This window comes from Thermobia domestica, chromosome 12, assembly GCF_964235325.1.
Source record: "Thermobia domestica chromosome 12, izTheDome1.hap1.1, whole genome shotgun sequence".
NCBI lineage: Eukaryota > Metazoa > Arthropoda > Insecta > Zygentoma > Lepismatidae > Thermobia > Thermobia domestica.
The window spans coordinates 226,575,272-226,594,544 of record NC_137465.1 but is presented as its reverse complement, the minus strand read 5'-3'; the positions used below and the strand labels follow the sequence as shown (position 1 = coordinate 226,594,544).

At 34.9% G+C, this 19,273-nt stretch overlaps 1 protein-coding gene across 1 annotated transcript in view; it reads left to right on the top strand.

Annotated features, from left to right (window-relative positions):
- LOC145665876 (ABC transporter G family member 20-like) overlaps window positions 1-19,273 on the top strand; it is a 111,976-nt gene that overhangs the window by 42,275 nt on the left and 50,428 nt on the right. The window contains exons 7-8 of the mRNA XM_081732988.1: window positions 12,302-12,532; window positions 18,646-18,693. Of these exons, the coding sequence (XP_081589114.1) occupies window positions 12,302-12,532; window positions 18,646-18,693 (279 nt within the window). The remainder of the gene's footprint in view (window positions 1-12,301; window positions 12,533-18,645; window positions 18,694-19,273) is intronic.

Genomic DNA, 19,273 nt, shown 5'->3' with positions numbered 1-19,273 from the left:
GTCTGCTACTAACACCTGTAGCTACAGCTGTTATCATTGCTGTAGGTTTAGGCTACTGAATTCGATTTTTTGAACAAATAAATTTTATCACACAACGAAAATCTCTGGCGTGAAAATTTGTTTCGATCAATTAGACTGATACATTTATTTGTTCACTTTAAACAGATCATTAGTTTTCATTTCACTGTATTGATGATTCACAGATTGTTCCTGTTGTATTCCATTCCTACGTAGAAATGCAACGATGACACTTAATGAAAGTTCTCAATCCATGAATGCATTTGGTAACCTTAGTCAGAATGTGGTACCACTTCCTTCCAACAATTAAGTAAAATGGATCTCTCTATACGTTTGTTTGGCAGCTCCCCAGGTTACAAATAAGCTGTAGAATACAGTAAGAAAAAGCAAGATCAAAGTTATATCAAGTTTACTATATCTAAATTCCCCACGTAGTTTCTTTTTTCCTATCACACTAGTTACACAAAATTTTGCATTATAATTTTCTACTTTCAAAAACAATATTTTACATACTTTCTTTACAAAACAAAATTGTTGCTGCAGTGGCATGTACATTATTTCTATGTTCATAGTATTTCTTAAGTATGTTCACATGACGTTTGATTTTTCTTCTGGGTTTTCTACTGATTTTGCCCATACTGTGTTGGCAGTGGGGAAATCTATTATCTTGTACGGCCCTAGTAAATTTTATCTAACTTAGGTTTATATAGTTTTATGCAGTAATGACTGTCATATTTTAAGCACCTTATCACCTTTTTCGATATTCATTGGAATCCATTTGCATTTATAATTTGGTTGTTTTCTTTTCCACGACTTATTACAGTTGTCAGAGATTGTTTCTTATTTCTTTCATTTTCAATGATATTAACATTTAATGCCCATTTACAATCTAATAGACTAATAAGCATGCGGCATGGATAAACCTCAGCTGAGCTGGCCCCGGTCTCAGTAATAATGCTAGAATTTAGTGAAAATTGAATTTTGTCAAGAAATTTAGAGCAACAACTTTGGTTGTCTCCACAAGATTTTTGCTCGGATGATATGGACTAGTACTAATGTGTTTTATACCTTCACTATATAAATATGTATCAAAAACTTCACTGACAAAATAAGAAGCTCTGTCTAAAATTAAGTTATTTATCCATCCATAATAACATAACATTTTCTCAAATTTATTTATTATAACCCTTGAGTTAAGTTGTTTCAAAGGTTCTAAAAATGAGTATCTACTAGCACTGTTCGTAAGTATTAAAATACATTTATAATTAGAGCTTGTCGGTAAGGGAGCCTGTATATCAATATAAAACATATGATTTGGTATCTTAACAGTTTCTGGATAATATTATCCATCAATTTACTATTTTTTGGCTTGCTTTCTTTTCAAATTTACAACATTGCACATTGCTCTAATTTCTTTGAACATCCCATACCGCGTAAACTTTCCTGCTATTTGTCCTATTGTATGTTCAATACCTTGATGTGATCCTGAACCTAGAAAATCGTGATGATACAGCGTTATAGTATTTATTTCCATAGGTGCTACTGCTCTGAGCCCTACATTTATTTTCCCCGTAGTTTCCTTCAATAAAATATTATCTCTAATTACATAACCTTGCACAGATATACCTTCCTCTCTTTGAGTAATGATACCTTATAACTGAATGAACCGCGGTTGTAATTCCTGTGAAGGTACATTGAATGATGGAGATTTTCAAAAAGTAATAAATGATAATGCTACTTTATTCTCCCCATATTCAGTCATTTCTTCTGTTTCTGGAATTGGTGGATGAAAATAAGCTGTTTCATATAATTCACTAATAAAATCAGCTTGGTAATTGACGGGACTTCTAAAATGGACTACATCAAATTGGAATTTACTTGTTTTTTTCTATAAGGATACCATATTTTCTCTGCCTTCTATGATTTTTCAAATTCCAACTTAGAGCTCTTGAGTCTGTAAACATAGTGAATTTCCTGTACAAAAGTGATTCGAATTTAGACAATGCTGAATCCAGAGATTTCAATTCAAGTTCGAACATACTTTTAGTCCAATTCGATTTGGGTACCAATTTGGAATAAAAATAAACCGGTCTAAGGTTGCCCCTTTCGTATTGATTGAGAATCCAACCATAAGTTTTGGTGCTAGCATCGACATGGGTCATGAACGGAGAATCAAAATTTGCTACATGATTAACTCTTTAATTTTCTGCAAAATTTGATTTTCCTCCTGCACCTATTTGAATGGTGTTTTCTCTGAACGTAATTTATGTAATGGTCCGATAAATTCTGAATAATTCTTAAATAACGAAGAAAATAGCCTAAGAGTCCTATCAGCTTATGTAAACCTCTTCTATTTTTGGGAGCAGGCAAATTTCTAAGTACTCTAACTCGATTTTCATCAAAATCATAAAATTCGTGTCCCATAAATTTTATCTTTTGTTACATGATTTATTTTCTTCGAAGACTGTTATTTCCAATTCTCTATATATTTTGAGAAAATTTTCCAAGATACTTTTATAAGATTCTACGTCGGGACTTTGAATTATAAACAATCCCATAGGTTATCTAACTGATAGCCAAATAAATCCTTAAAATATTATTAAAGGGGTTAGCTAACACAAATGGTGAAACGCATAGGTCTATAGGGAGACTCCGATAGGCTAACAATCTATTTGATGTAGCAAAAGCTGTGTAGAATTTTTATTTTTCATCTAACGAACACTGAGAAAAAGCAGATTTTCCATCCAGAACAGAGATCTTATGTTTTCTTATATTACCTATAATACTATCTCAATTTGGAGCCGGATATGCCTGCATAACTACTTTTTTGTGCAGCGACGAAAAGTTCTCTATTAATCTTTTAATATTATCTTTGTTAGTAAGAAGAAAGCATGGAGATGTATATGGTAAACTTCTTATTTCTTCAACTACACCTTGTTTTACGAGATCATCTACATGATTATTTAATTCTTGCATTTTATGTTTTGCCTAGCATAGTGTTGCTGGATGTATGCACTGTCATCTTTTAGCAATATTTCGTATTTAAATTTTTTAGTGGTCATTAATTTATCAGCAATTACATCTGAATATTTTGATCTAATTGTTTTACATAATCACATAAACTACCATCATAAATATCTGTTAATGTGTCATCATTACCTTGCGATTGACTTGCAACATCCTCCAGCTCATTGTCGCATATATTATTATAAACTGGATTAAGCATTGACTGTCCTAACGCAGTTTCGGAATTGATAGCCTCCTTGTTACGCTCTCCTCTACGACATTTCCTTTCCTGTGGGCACTGAAGGTTAGATTGTTGAATAGTCATATGTCCAACGTGTTAGTCCTCTTCCAGGAATGCTAGGATGTCGTCACAGCTGATGAGCCGGCAACAATGGAACAAGAATTCCAAAGCGAGGATTTTCTCCTTAAAATATTTTCCCTTCCAAACTAAATTGAATTAAGATACTTTTTTTTTTTTTTTAACCAAACACAATACCTTTTACTTGCATTGTATGCATGCATAATGTTCTTGTGAAAACTGTCCACCAATTAACAGAGAAATGTCCGGTGAGTCTATCACAAGAAACCAGTCTCTATATTTTTAATTATTTATGAAAGAATGTAATCCCACTGCTTCCTTAATTGAAATGGGTACTTGACTCATAGATGTCACTACATGATTAACTGTTTTAGTTTTCGGTGGACACTTTAATCTAATCTGTTCCAACAATATTTTTCCTATTTAGCTTGTACTAATGCATGTGTCTATGTAACACCGTACAGGAATATGACATACTGAAATCATTATTTGCACCGTGAAATCCTGCTTCGTACCCGAAATATTCTAACATTTTTTGTTCATTGAAGTATTTTCAGCTTTTCTCTTTTCTTAGGTTACATTGAGGCCAAAAATGATTTTTCATGCCACAAATATATAGTGCCTATTTTGACTACGGTTAGTTCAAATATTAGGAGGAGGCACAGTTCCACTATTGGTTTGCGACTGTACATTAGTATAATCTATGTGATATTTTCTGTTTAAAATGAAATGAAATCTGTGAGTTTTACGTCCCACGATTATGCTGGCGAGGCTTTTGGAGATGGTGATGATGAGTAATGAATGAAATGGTGGAATGAAGGAAGTGGGAGGAAACGGGAGAACCCGAGGAAACCGACGCACACGGTGTTTGTCCATCACAAAGTTCACTTGGTGCGAGCTGGGATCGAGCCAAGGACCATGTGCATCAGAGGTAAACGCTCTACCACTGAGCCACCGCGGCCCCTATTTTCTATTTGAATCATGAGTCTCAGCAAAATCCCTTTTCTAATATAAATTCCTTAAATGTTTTCTCAGTACACATTGCACGGTACAGGCTATCTCTAATTATTTCTATTTTTATAATGCTACTCACATATTTCTCTAGAATTTTGTTCCGCATAATAGACCAATCCGCATTTTCATTTATAATTTGTTGGAAATCTAAAAATAATCTGTGATTCTACCGAACTAAAGAACTAACATAATGTCGGTACGTGCTACATTTAGTTTTATCAAACCATTTGCTTGCACTAAAAAATACATATTTCGTACCCATCTACGGAACTTAATACAGATATATTATTCACCGAACTTTCAACTGCATTGCAAGCACTTTAATTTTTAAATTTACTGAAATCACATTTTTATAGCGATATTCATTACAGAGCTTGAATTTGCAATATTATGAGTTAAGGTGTCATGTGAGATTGTAGTCCCCGCAAAATCAATCAGTTTTTCAATCGGCCGCATCTGACTATTTCTGCTAAGTTCTGCATGCCCAGGTGTACATATAGCACTCATGTTAGCATTGAAACGTACGCTATTCAAGTAAGTACTCACTTCAGCACAGTTAGGAATATAATACCCCCTATTAAATTGTTAAAGTAATTATATGCCTATGCAGCGTGCAAAAGATTCATTTCTTAACTTTAGTTTAACTTGCTTCTCTTGTTCATAACCTAAACACAATTTTATACAGTTTAATTTGGTAGGTTAATTCTTTCTCTATCAGGTTTATAATCCAAACTAATCCAATTTTGTTTCTAAAAATATGCTTCTTTTTATGAGAAACAAGGAATCGTTTGACAAAGGTAATTTAAATTTTGTTACATTTCTCATATATATTTTGTTACATTCCTTATATAAACAAATATAACAAATTTTATTCAATATAGGTTGACTGCCATGCACATCATATGTGGTGCTCAACTTATTTCTCAGTGGGGCCATGAGCACCATACATGATGCTCATGTTTGATATCACAAATTACTAACCTATCCAGGTTCTTGAGCATCATATATAATGCTAATTGTCACAAATTACTGTGAAAGACCATGAGCATCACATATGGTGCTCGACTTCCATTGATACATTTTCGGGAGAAAAATAGCGCGACAAAAATGTGATATAACTATCCATAATCGAGCCAAAGGTAAAAAAAAATTATGGCCTCCTGGGACCAGTATCCTCAAATCACCTTGGCAGTCAACCTGTTAATCAAAATAATATTTTTAGAAACAACGTAATGAATGAGTTGCTCAATTTCAAGAATTTTGAAACGACTATCCACAACACACTTTTATACGGGCTAATTACTAAACAGAAACATTAAAAATGATATATTCTACTTGCGCAATTCTTTTCCAGGTTCAAAGTCCATGCAAAAATAGGAACGAAAAATACATACCAAAGTTCCCTTTTGTCTCAAAAGCATTCGTATTCAACTCTAATTTCATTTGATTTTTGTACACATATTAAACTACTTTCATTTTGTTTCACTTTAATTAAACACTCGATTCCTTTTTCATCATTAAACATCACAACTTTGCCAAAATAAAACAATTTTCACTCGTCCCTTCTGATTATATACTACATGGTTCACTTAGACGTAGCAAACGGCATTATTTTTGTCACACGAATGACGCAAGGAAGCCAGGTGCACAGCCACGAAAGTTCATAGGTTCACCTCCGAAGCACCAATCATATGTCAGAGATAATCTGGCACTAACACCTGTAGCAACAGCTGTTACCATTGCTGTAAGTTTAGGCTACTGAATTCGATATTTTGAACAAATAAATTTTAGCATACAAGAATGCTGTTGAGTTAGGAGGGAAAACAAACAAAACATAATGCAAAGATATTATCACTGTTTGAGCAATAACTTTACTTATGAGTAGTTAGTTTGTATTCTCAGTCATGCTTCATACAACATTATTTCAGTGGTAACTCAGCGTTGTAACTCGAAATTGTGCCATACAGCGTTATCGATGGAATGCTTCAGCTATTGGTCTTTTTCAAATCCGTAGATAAAATAATTAATATATTTGAATTTAATATCTACCGGGTATAGTTATAGTCCACCATAAGGAATCGTTAATTGCGATTTCACGTGATCACGAGATACTTTCAAATTGTCTAATGATAACTGTCTTTCATCTTTCAACATATTTTCCAAAATCAACAGCACTCTTTATGTTTTCAGAAATGTAACCGAATCATATTTAAAACACCAAGAACAAGTTGATTGGTAGATTTTTATCGTCGAGCACTTGTCCAATTGTTTTTAAATTTGTTCAAGTCATTAGTCTCAGTAACTCTCTCACATTTCTTTTAAGGACATTCAAGGGGGTCGATTTCTCTGTAATTTGGAGGGGGGCATTTAGATGTGTGTTTGATTGCAGAAGGCATATATGAGGGCAAATTGAATTGAAATTATGCCAAATATTGTATATTGATAAATACAATGCGTGGGCTCGGGCGCCCTGGTCCCGTAGGATCGACGCCCTTGATTTCTTTCTTATGTTGGAGCTTGACATTGATCTGCACAAAATTCATTTGTTAGAAGTTCGTTTACAAAGTTTATATATTTAAACTTTGTCGCTTTACTTGGAAGACAAAATCACGAGAACTACTCAGTGGATCAGAATGAATTTTGGCCAGGATGTAGAGGATGGAAGCAGTGACGACGCCAGCTTTAAGTTCTTAGGGGGGCAAAGGAGGGGCAGATACATTTTCGGGGGGGCGGGTATTTGCCATACCAAAAATGACATATGAAATATTTTTCAATAAAACTTTTGAAGCCTAAACATAAATTGAATTACTTTCGCGTATGCTATAAGTAACACATTCGTCTAGTACTATATGCTACGTATCTCTCTCGTTCTCTCTCTCTCTCTCTCTCTCTCTCTCTCTCTCTCTCTCTATATATATATATATATATATATATATATATATATATATATATATATATATATATATATATATGTGTGTGTAGAGAGAGAGAGAGAGAGAGGGAGCCAGAGAGAGAATTTACGAGGAGCTGCTAAAAATGTCGTAGTCCAATGCAGAAGGGTGTAGGTACTAGGTAGAAAAATGAAACCGTAGTTTAGAAAAACATATCTCTGTATGTACAAATATAAATTTTCATATTAATAATGAAATTCTTATTGTTTCTCAGGCCTCTGAAGTGATTATGTGTGCCCAAACAGATAATTTCACGAACATCCAGATCCTTACTGTTATAACATTTTTGTTCCACCAAGGAAAGTCACCGAAGTAAATTAATTAGGAAATCAGTGAAACACCACGGGACTCTCCTCCGTTATATATAGTGGTGAAGAAGTAAGTGGCTTAGTATAAACGTAGCAATTTCTCAACAAATTATGCTTTACATCCAGGATGATTAAGCAATGACTCTTCCCGAAATCACGGATGTAATTTGTGACATTATTCTTGAAAATTGCAGAATTTCAGCCAATGGTAGATATAGCCCGGGGCCGGAGGGCCTAGGTCACCCCAGTGTTTGAGTGACAAAAATAATTCAAGCTATTATTTATATAGTTTTTAAAGTGTATAGTAAACTCACGGTATATTTATTATGGTCTGAGGTCTGGCTGCACCCCGCTTTCTAAGTTTTTACCTTCTCAGCAAAACTTGTGTCAGGGATTATGGCATTTCTTTGGAACTCGTCGGTAACATAATTCATAATGGCTTGGGTATGCGCAAGTTCTCGGCATAATGGGTTCCCAAAATATCTGTCAGGAGAATAAAAGAGTGACAGCATTAAGAGAAGCCTTCTTCCAATTTGACCGTAATGCTGATCAATTTCGCTCACGAATAGTAACCATAGATGAAATATGGTTGTACCACTATGATTCTGAATCGAAACAACAGTCAATGGAGTAGTAGCACTCATTTCTCCATCGCCCTAAGATGTTCAAGACACAGAAGTAGGTTGAAAAACTGTTTGCAACATTCTTCTGGGATAAGTATGGAGTGGTACTCATAGACTACCCCCGCAACGGTCAGATATTTAATGCAGAATCTCTATATTACTTACAAAACTGAAAGAAAAATTCAAAGTTCAACGCCGTGGAAAATGAAAAGAAAGGAATTCTGTTCCTTCACGAGAATATACCTGTCCATCAAGCCCCTGCGAACACAACTGACATTGCATAATCTAGGATTTCAATGTCTAGATCATCATTCTTTTTCCGCAGATTTAGCTCCGTCTAACTATTACGTGTACTTATTTCTCAAACTTAAATAACACTTGAAAGGACGCCATTTTAGATCTGGTAGGGGTAGTGTTACGAACAGTGGTGTGAGGAAATCTTCAGATTTTTAAACTTTTCTGCAAAAACTGGAGCACTGTATAAGGTAATATATTGACTACCGGGGGAAGTGTAGAGGAAGTAAAACTTCACCATTCCACGTGCACTCCTGGATTGGGCTACGATTTTTTCAGCAGTTCCTAGTCAATATGGTAGACATCACGTCAGTACCTTGAAACAAAATAAGTAAGGGAGCACTAGTAAATACCAATTACTAACGAAAGATCAGCACTCTGACAATACGTTTTATTGGGAATCAATTTAATTCCATAAATTTATTATTATCATTTGCAGGAAGGGAAAACACAACTCTTTTTATCCCCTTCAAAAAATTAAGCCTTGGTAATTGCAAACTAAGCTGTCATAAGCACATCCTCTGAATATTGAAAGCCGAGAATAATGTTTCAGAAAAAAGAAGTATAGAACCTTTAAATAAAACAAAATATGAAACTGAAAACTTCAAACCTGCAAAAATACAAACAAGTTACGTAACTGGTTTTACCTTTCTTTTGTTTCCAATCGAAGTTGATCCAATGAGAAGAAAACAAGTCGACAAAATCTACTAATGTTCGCTAGGCACAATAATTAAAAATAATAAGAAAGAAGTATAACTAAAATTTACCTCAAAAGGCGCTAAATTAGAAAACAGAAATATGCGTTCATACCCAGACGCTCAAAGAAGAAAGCTTGAGGATTAATCTGCCACATAGTAAATTCGTGGAAAGTAGACTACAATTTGACAATGAGTTTGGTTATGATACTGATATAAAATACTACATGTAGAATGTTTAAAGATTGTAGGAGTCTGGGGGGGCAGTCTAGGTGGCAGTCAGGGGGGCAGAAGTAGCTACTAGGGGGGCGCTCGCCCTCCTTGCCCCCCCTCTGGCGTCGTCACTGAATGGAAGTTAGAAATCGAGTTTGTTGGCGCAAATTATATTTAAATTACAAATGGTAGCAACCAACTATTTTCGTTTCAACCGTGATCACTACAGAGTAAAAACGATAATAGACAATGAGAAGTGTTTACTTTTTATTTCCTGAGGGTCGCGGTGGATCAGTGGTAGAGCGTTCACCTCTGGTGCATGGGATCCTTGGTTCGATCCCAGCTTGGACCAAAGTGAACTTTGTGGTGGACAAACACCGTATGCGTAGGTTTTCTCGGGGTTTTCCCGTTTCCTCCCACTTCCTTCATTCCACCATTTCATCCATTTTTCATCATCACCGTCTCGTTTAGCCTACACGGCAAAACAGTTGCACGTAAAAGATTTCATTTAATTTCTTTTCTTTTTCTTGAATCGATTTAGCCTTCTGAGAATAGGTGCCATCTTGTGTCTTAACTGTCTATTCAAACCGGAAGCGGCAAAGATAAATCATATGAAGTTTTAACTTTGACCGTTTTACAGTAAAAAAAAGTAATAGATAACGAGAAGCAACGACTGCAATTAATTATGTGTTGCAGGGATGTGTTCCATCTCCACTCTAATCTCTTTACTAAAACTGGAAGTGGTAGCGAGCTACTACAGCTTCCGGTTTCAATTGGAAAAGATATCACAACGTACAAACTAAACTCCTTTATACGTCGCACTACTACTTGTTGAAACTTTTCGGACGCGACAGAAACCTTTATTGAGCAGAAGATTTTTGTATAGTATTCCAAATGATATCTTAAGTTTGAAGAAAGTGTAAAAGATAGAGAAATAGTCAAAATTAGCAATATAAAGCTTACTTAAGTTGATGTCTACACCACCGGAACGAACTGCATCACGTTCATTGCTAAGAAGTTTGATTCATCATATGTCCTAGGATAGCGTCGAGCCAATCGACACGTTTCAAACTTAAATATTGCGCAGGTGTAATAACTTATGTTGGTTGGAAGGGTGGGAACCAAAAGAGGAAATAACGCCACCTTATATGGTCAGTCGAAATGGAGCATTGGAGCACAGAACGTCATTTTACCTCAGTTCGTAGTTACTACGAAACTAAGTCTGTGCCAGAAGTGCATTTTTAAAATTTAAATAGAAGAAACTTTATTGTTGGTCGACACGGTAAGGTTCCGTCTGGGAATACCATATTGGCTTGGGTGAAGAAGTTTGAAGAGACTGGCAGTGTGAGAGATTAAACTCCAAGAAAAGGCGAACTCCTGAGAACGTGGAGAGAGTGAAAACATGGAGAGACCAACATTAAAGTTTCGTCTGAAAAAGAACGTTGGGCTTTTTACACAGATTTAGTTTCGTAATATCTACGAACTGAGATCACACGATGTTCTGTGTTCCAATACTCCGTTTCGACTGACCAAATAATGACGAGTTCTTTCCTCCTTCTGTTCCCACTACGCCTGGGCAATATTCAAGTTTGAACTGTATCAGTTAGCTCGGGGCCACCCTGTTTTTATCCTTAACATGTTTCAGTCCGGGAGACAAAATAATCTCAAGAACTATCACCAAATTTCATCAGGATCTAGGGGGTCAAAACTTTGGAATCGAGTTCATTTTTGAAGTCGATATTTAAATCGAAAGTGCTAGCAATCAATTATTTCCTATGCTAGGGGATAGAGGAGAAGTAAATATCATTTGGAATAATCTTTTCACTACATACTTTCGCCATTTGGAAACCAAGAAATGAAAAACAGTGAACAGCGTGTACAATGACAGTCAGTGTCCATTCCCATGTGTTTAGTGTTTGACAGAAGATTTATTTTCTGCATGTCTTAATCTTTTAACCATTTTTACCCTTCCTTCTTGATTTTAAATCTTTTTTGAGTCTTTAACAGACTGAAGATGGAAGACGCTTCTTCCGAAAGCGCTATAAAAATAAAAATAAAAAAATAAATAAAAAATCATATTACATGTAGGAGGAATTCTGCTGTATATCTTTTGTGGTGAGTATTAGCTTTTTGCTTTTCTTATTGAATATAATCACCGCTCGCAATATTGTGATATACATTTTATACTAATTTAACTCTCCATTTACAACTTCCGGTTTCAATAATCTAAGTAGAGCGGTAACGATAATAGATAACTAGGTGCGGTTTCATGGAGTCGATTCAGCGTTTTAAGAATAGGTATCATAATCTCTTTCAGTCCCCCATTGAAACTTGAAGGTAGCAGAAATCAATCACTATCAGTTGTAATGTTGGTCAGCATAGAAGAGATAGTGAAAAGCAGTTTCCTGTATTCAATTAAGCGTCCAATAATATATTCATTCTCAGCTCTAATATCTCTAGTTAAACCGGAAGTAGTTGAAATCTACTACTATTACCTCCGGTTTAAACATTAGTTGGTAATATATCATGCCACATCGACCAAACTACTTCACGTGTTGTACCCCTAAGGCGGGTATTTGCTAAGATATCTTTAACGTTAAGAAGTAGGCATGTTATTTAAGATTAGGGATGCGCACGAGACGAGTCGAGACAGGATTTTTCTGACAAAATTCGAGTCGAGACACGGCTCTTCCAATAGAAAAATATACATTTTTTGAGTCGAGACATCACTTTTACAGCACATTTTCGAGACGAGACAGCCACAAATCTTGTCACGTGCGCATCCCTACTTAAGATTCGGTCTCAAGTGATCAATTATTATTATTGTATATAATTTCTTATGTTTGACTTACGTATATAGGTTGGATTTCTAAGAGGTGGTGTAATGATGGCTGAGGATTCACCTGAAAATCTACTGAATAAATACGAAGTTCCCACTCTAGAAGAAGTATTTCTTACTCTAGCCCACAAGGAAGGTGATATTGATGCGATTAGGGAGAAAAGGAAAAGTACGATTCATTTGCAACAAATTGGTGCTGGTTACGGAGTTAGAGGCTCACTTAGAGGATCAATGCTACGAAAAGTTTCACAGGTAAATAAATAAGACTTTTGAAATATATTTGCAAACCTTATAAATTAAAACAATAATTGTAAACTTAACATTTCTTTAATTAGTGACATTTATAATATGTATTTCTTATATTGACGTTTCTTATTTGACGTATTACATGTGGAAGTTACACAGTTAAGGAGGAAAAAAAGTATTATAGATATCAAGTAATTTTCAAAGAATATGTAATTAGTAGATGCCGGATAATATAAAATACCATTTTGCCAAATATGTATATAAATATGTAAGGAAAAAAGCTAATTATATGTAGTAAAATATTCAACATCATTCAAATATGCACTATCAAAATATCGTTAAAATATATATTTTGTTATATAATTTTCTTTTTTATGCAATTTGAATACTTCAGATTGTATACATATTAGGGTGGAGCGATTTTTTTTTCGAAATTCGAATTTGGATAAGGGGCAAAAATTGCATCATATCGTAGTACTTTACCATAGAAAATTTCAATTCTCTAAAATAATTTTTAGCCGGGGCGCAAGGGGCTTTAAATTTGAGATTTTGCAAATCAATTTCTGTTTACTATGTAACTATTTATCAAATCTTCGCTGAAAGTAGACTGTAATTTGTATTGTGGATAGAGGGCAAAAGATGCATCCTTTGTCAATAGATAACAACATGAACTTTTAATTCTCTAAAATTATTTTTAGCCGGGGCGCAATGGTTCTGAAACAGGAATAATAAGACGAAAAGTGATCAACTATAAGCATTTTGCTTGTTTGTCATAAAGAAGCTTTTTGCTACTTAATAAATCTTCTGATATCCTACAATGAACTTTTGGCAGTATTGTTAATAGTACAATAATTTGGTTGGTGGTGACAGTGACGTAACTAGGGGGTACGGGGCTTGTGCACTGGGCGTCGAATTGGGGGGCGCAAAACTGGGCAAATAATTATTTTTACTATAAAACAAGGAAAGGAGTTTTAGGAAACTAAAGATCATTAAAAATTACCTATGAAACTTAAGAGGGCAACAACGACTCACCAACCTTAGGATCATATCCATAGATCATAAGTTAGCTTCAGAGCTATCTTTTGAGGACATTATAAAAACCTTGCATCCAAAAGAGGCCGTAAGGTTAAATTTTAGTACCAGCTTTTTGTGTTTTTATTTAACTTACATTGATTTGAGAGATTTGTAAAATATTCGAATATACTCGAGACAATAGCTTCATTGTTTTTCATAATTAAATATTTTATTTTAAAGCAAAAGATTGTTGATTCATTTACACATATCCACATCCCAATATAATTCCAAAAACATTGCGATTTGCAGTTATTTCGTTAAGACTATAAGAATGTGTCAAGCATACAACTCTCAGATTATTTGGCAATCAGTTACAAAGTAGTTTAGTGTTTTATCTTGTACTAAAAATTAAAATATTCTAACGTAGCCTGAGTGAAGTTTTCCCCACAAAGACTAACGCCATTGGACATGTTCTGGTTTGAGTACATACACATAAACTGATTTTAAAGATAAATATAATGAATAAAATATTTAAATTTGAGTTACTATACTCCAAATATGAAATAATGTAATTCCAAAATTAGTAATGAAAATCAAGGAATTTAAATTGACTGATTTTTTAATGAACAAAATTACAAAATATTAGGCTTTACAACAAAACAACTAATTTCTGGAATAATCATGAGACTAAGTATTTTGAACAAGATTTCAACACTTACCAACATTGCTGGCTCTAGAAATTATTACTTCCATAGCGAATTTTTACTTCTTGTACAATGTATTTAACGTTATCATTCCAAAAGTAAATATGGAACACTAGACCCACTTCTAAAGGTATTAATTGGGTTGCTAAACACACTCGAAAGGGAATAATTTCTTGCACTTTACTATAATCACTATAAATGTGAAAATTTGAGTATAATTTTATCACTCAAAAACTTCAATGAGACAAATATCATTAAGGCATTCACTTAATACAACACACACTCGTAACCGTAAAGGTAGTCGTTCCCATAACCTAGATAAATTAATTATTTGAAAGAAATAGCCAAAATATTCTACTTCATAATGTTTGGTCTAATTCCGGCAACCAAACACTTTAACTTATCGATCGATAAACTGTTTCACATTGTCACTCTAAACTACCTATATAACTTGAGAACTTTCCACCAAGAACAATTTCTATAGCACTTGAATTTACGAGTATTTGACTGTGTCCAGTTCTCGATCGTTGTCGTAATTATGAGCCTACTCTATACCCGCGCACAACTTTCAGGTTCTAGTACTCGTTATTTCCGCTTTAAACTCACTGGCGCTGTTTACCAATTTTAAACCAACTATCAACTTTTTTTTTTCTATTTAATAAAACTGTTACAATATGTACTACAATTTTGAAATCAAGCTTTATCACTTGAAGAAAGAATGGAATAGAACTACTGTCTGATGCCAATATCAGGTATAATTGGGGAGACTTTTGGATTGCTTGATCGAGAGGTGCTGAGGCGAGTTCTTGCCCCGGGCGATAACTAGCTTATTTGTGTTGCTGGGTGGCTAGTAAAAAATGATATTCGGTATTATTGATATTACTTGGTTAAAGAAATTCAAGAAAAGAGAAGGAAGGAAAGCCGAAAAGCGACCTTACGGTGAAGCTTTCAACCAGAGAGTATTATACTCTACTATAGTTACATTATCGAATCTTCAGACTACTTGTCATCTTCGATAGGAAGACAATATAGGAAACAAGATAGGAAGACAATATAGGAAACAAAATAGGAAGACAATAAAGAACACACTGAAGCTCGAGGAGATCAATTTTAGTTGGAAATATCCTTTGAAGAAGACAAGAAAGCAAGCACAGATTGGATGCACGCAAATGAGAAAATTCGTCCCAACAGTGAATGAGAAAACCGGCATGACTAGAAGAAAAATTGCAGCAATTGCTACTGAGGTTTTGGAAGATTTTTAATGTGTGAGTCTAGAGCAGTCGCAAACATAATTGACAGAAGTAAAATTCAAAGAAAGGTTTTGAAAAATGGTATAAGTGTAAGAACTAAGAGACTGTTAATAAAGTGAAACCTCGTGCCATCTATTTTGATTGGAAGAAAGACCAAACGCTCACGATGTCCGGAAGTCAGAGATATGAAGATGGAAGAACATTATTCTATCCGTGTAGAAACGGGTAACAAATTTCTTGGCTATGCCGGAAATGCTTTGACGGGATCAACATCAGCAAAGAATATTGCTAGTTTCATCTCCGCGAATTACAAGAAAATAATGTGGACCTATCAGATAGCTATCGGCTACGATGGCGCTAATATTAATGTTGGGTCAGAAGGAGGAGTGATTAGAGTGCTCAAAAACCATTTATGGAGGCCTTTGCAGTAGTGGATATGCTTATTGCATTTCATCGAACTACCACTTCATCATTTACTAAAAGATATTGATGGTGTAAGTATTGGCCCTTACACTTTCTTTGGTTCTATTGGTAGATCATTTGTGAATTGTGAAACAAATTCAGTGTACGGCTTCGAAAAGATTTCTTCAGAACCTCCTACACTCCTAAATGTGCGTGATCTCAGTTATGATCAGAGGTACTTGTGTGAAATACTTCAATCTGTCATAAGATGAGACTGATAAAAGCCTAGTAGATTAAGAAACCTGGAAAACTTGGGCATGTTCGCTGGCTTACAGACTTTTGCGACTATAGGTGTATATATTAATGCCAAATCCTTCAGAGGAGCTCAAAACTCTATCAAAGTCCGGGTAAAAGTAGATGCACCAGTGTGGTTCAACATCAAACTGAAAACTCTTGTCACATACGGAGCTAAACATTTGTTCCTGACCATAAAACTTTCGCGATGTTTGATTGAACCATACAAGACTCCTGTCAATAAAGCAATTTCCAGAAATGCATTCTATGTGAATCCTTAAAACATTCTCAGACACCATATGGATTGGTGTCGACAGATCAACTACACGAACCCTTGCTGCAGATAAAATATTCCAATCCAGAAAGCAGTGTAATCCTTCGGAGTGTCAGTATTAAACTTCGATACTAATAATTATACAGAAATGATAAACTAAAATGAGTGTAACATAACAGAACGCTAATACTGACTCATGAGACAGATGAAAAATTGCAAAAAATTCGCGCTTCAGAAAATACATGTGTTGATATCCCTGAGCTCAAATGCCATACGCAAGTAGTGGAAAGATTAGTGAAAATAATTTTTGAAACTTCTTTCAGTATGTGGGGCACGAGACAGCGATTTGTTTATTCGTTTCAAAATTTACTCTACAAAATACATGCCTACTTTTGAGACAAAGTCGCAGTATTTTGCAGGAAGACATGAACGAAACTTATGAAACATTCAATCTAATGTTCGCGGGTGGGTGGGATTGAACTCGACGGCAGCCACACCTTAATGGTGAATTCTGGCTTGATCTAGCCTGTAACATAGAATATGAACTTCGGTATCTTTAGAAATTCAACTCGTCACGACAAAGAATCTTAAAACCCTCAAATTACAGTCTACTTCAACCGAAGAGCTGGCTAATAATTACGCAAATACACAACGTGTTTTTGTTTACAAACTGTACGAAACTTAAGGCCCATAGAGCCCCGGCTAAAAATAGTTTAGAGCATTGAAATTTTCCATGGTAAAGTACTATATGATGATGCAACTTTTGCCCCCTATCTAAAATCGAATTTCTAAAAAAAATTTTTTGGCCTCATTTCACTCCACCCTAATATATATACTATATGTGTGATATTTAATTTAATTAATCAAATTTGAAAATGAATTTGCTAAGCTTTCCAATAATTAGGTTATTTATTAAACATGAAACAAAACGCAGTTCAACTCGAAAAAAAAATATTTTGGAGTATTAGTATGGGGCATATCAAATATAATAAAAAGTTTCACAACGTACTTACCAAAACTATTCTTGCATGGATTTAGAAACATAACACTGCACTCAGTTAAAGCAGTTCATTGTTTATTTCTAAACAATCACTTGTTGTATGACAGTTTAAGAAATTTTACAATTTTTCTAATATTCAAATACACTATCTGAGGCACTTATTTAGAAAAACAATGCACCACGATATATTGATGGAGATATATTCTGTGGTCTAAGAAGTAAAGATAGCTAAGTTTGAACAGAGACAGGCTCAGCTCTGCTTGTATATGGTACTTTATTTATCGGTAACTATGGGCCGCATCCGTACCGAATTTGTTTAGCAAATAGCCCATGATCTATAAAATAAAGATCGCTATATTTGCAGTCTAGCTCGGCCAGAAACATTCCCGACTCGGCTCGCCTTTTATATGGTACCTTATTTATCTGTAACTACTGGTGGGGTTTGAATGAAATTTAGTGTGCAAGTAGCAGTCTATCGTCTAAGGAAGGTATGTGCAAGTTCAAACAAGGGGTGGGCCAATCAAAGAGGACTTACTGACGTTGAAAAGGCAGTACGAGACAATTTATAATATTTTCACATGAATCGAATAAAAATATTCAATGGGGAAACTCCTTCATCGTACACTAACATCACAAGAACAAAAAACTTTAACCAAAATATGTATTTACTAAAGAAAAGCAGAAAAATCTATTTACCATTTTAGTGGGAAGTTTGATTCCTCATGTTCTGAACTAGTCCTTCAATGTTCCGTGGTGCATTGGATGTTCTAATACGAATTATATTTTTCAAAGGTGGACATCAGTTAATCAGGAAATATTTTAAATTCAGCTTAAGATTGTGTAAGAAATATATTTTCAATAAGGGATCAGGCGGGCTGGACGAAAGGGTTCAGTGGGCCGGGACTGGCCTGGGGTCGGCAGTCGCACATGGCGGTCTAAGGAATAAAGCTATCTATATATGATGGTCAAGATCAGCCTGGGGTAGGCTCGGCTTTGGGACAGAGATTGTGTTCCGAAATTTTGCACGCCGGGAGCTTCTGAGTTGGGTTCATCTACGTTTGTAGGTCTTTTTTATTCTAATTTCGATTTTGAACACTGACTTTTCAACCAAAACAAGTAAGTTGTCCATAAAGTTAATAGCATTTGAATAATACTACTAATAAATATAATATTTTCCTTAGGAAGAAGAAGTAGAAGTTACAGCTAAAGGAGAAGACTTTGCACGTGAGGTAAGAGAGCAATCCAGTTTCTTTAGTTTTTAGTGGTTGTACACATTAGTACTAAAAACTTAAAATGTTATATTTCGTAGGCAACTGAGCCGAGGGCTCGAGCCGGCTTATTTGGGTGAGCTGTTGTGTCGGCTCACTTCTCGGCTCGGATCGGTGGTGAGTGAGCTTTGAGCCGAGGCGCTCGAGCCGTTGACAACACTATTTGTCTATTGAATATGATCTAATGTCGGCAAGCAAAGAGTTCAATCTTTCTTTACAGATGTTACAATAAGAATTCCTATATGTTACTAATACCTTTATAAATAGACAGATATTTTATGTCTTTTGTCTGTTTATGCTATGGGGATAGACGGCGGGTTAGGAGAATGCAAGTTCTTCTCCTTAAACAAGTAGTGATAATCGCAATCTTTTGAAATAACCCAACTGAGGAAAGAATGATGGCTTTCGTATTGCATTCCTTATTATTGTTAAGATCGTGTTACAGCATCTACGTAATTTTTAAAGGCATCCTTTGTGCTTATCTAGAGACTTATTTTGTTTTATTACTTCTATCTATTTATCAATAACTGAAAAAAATATT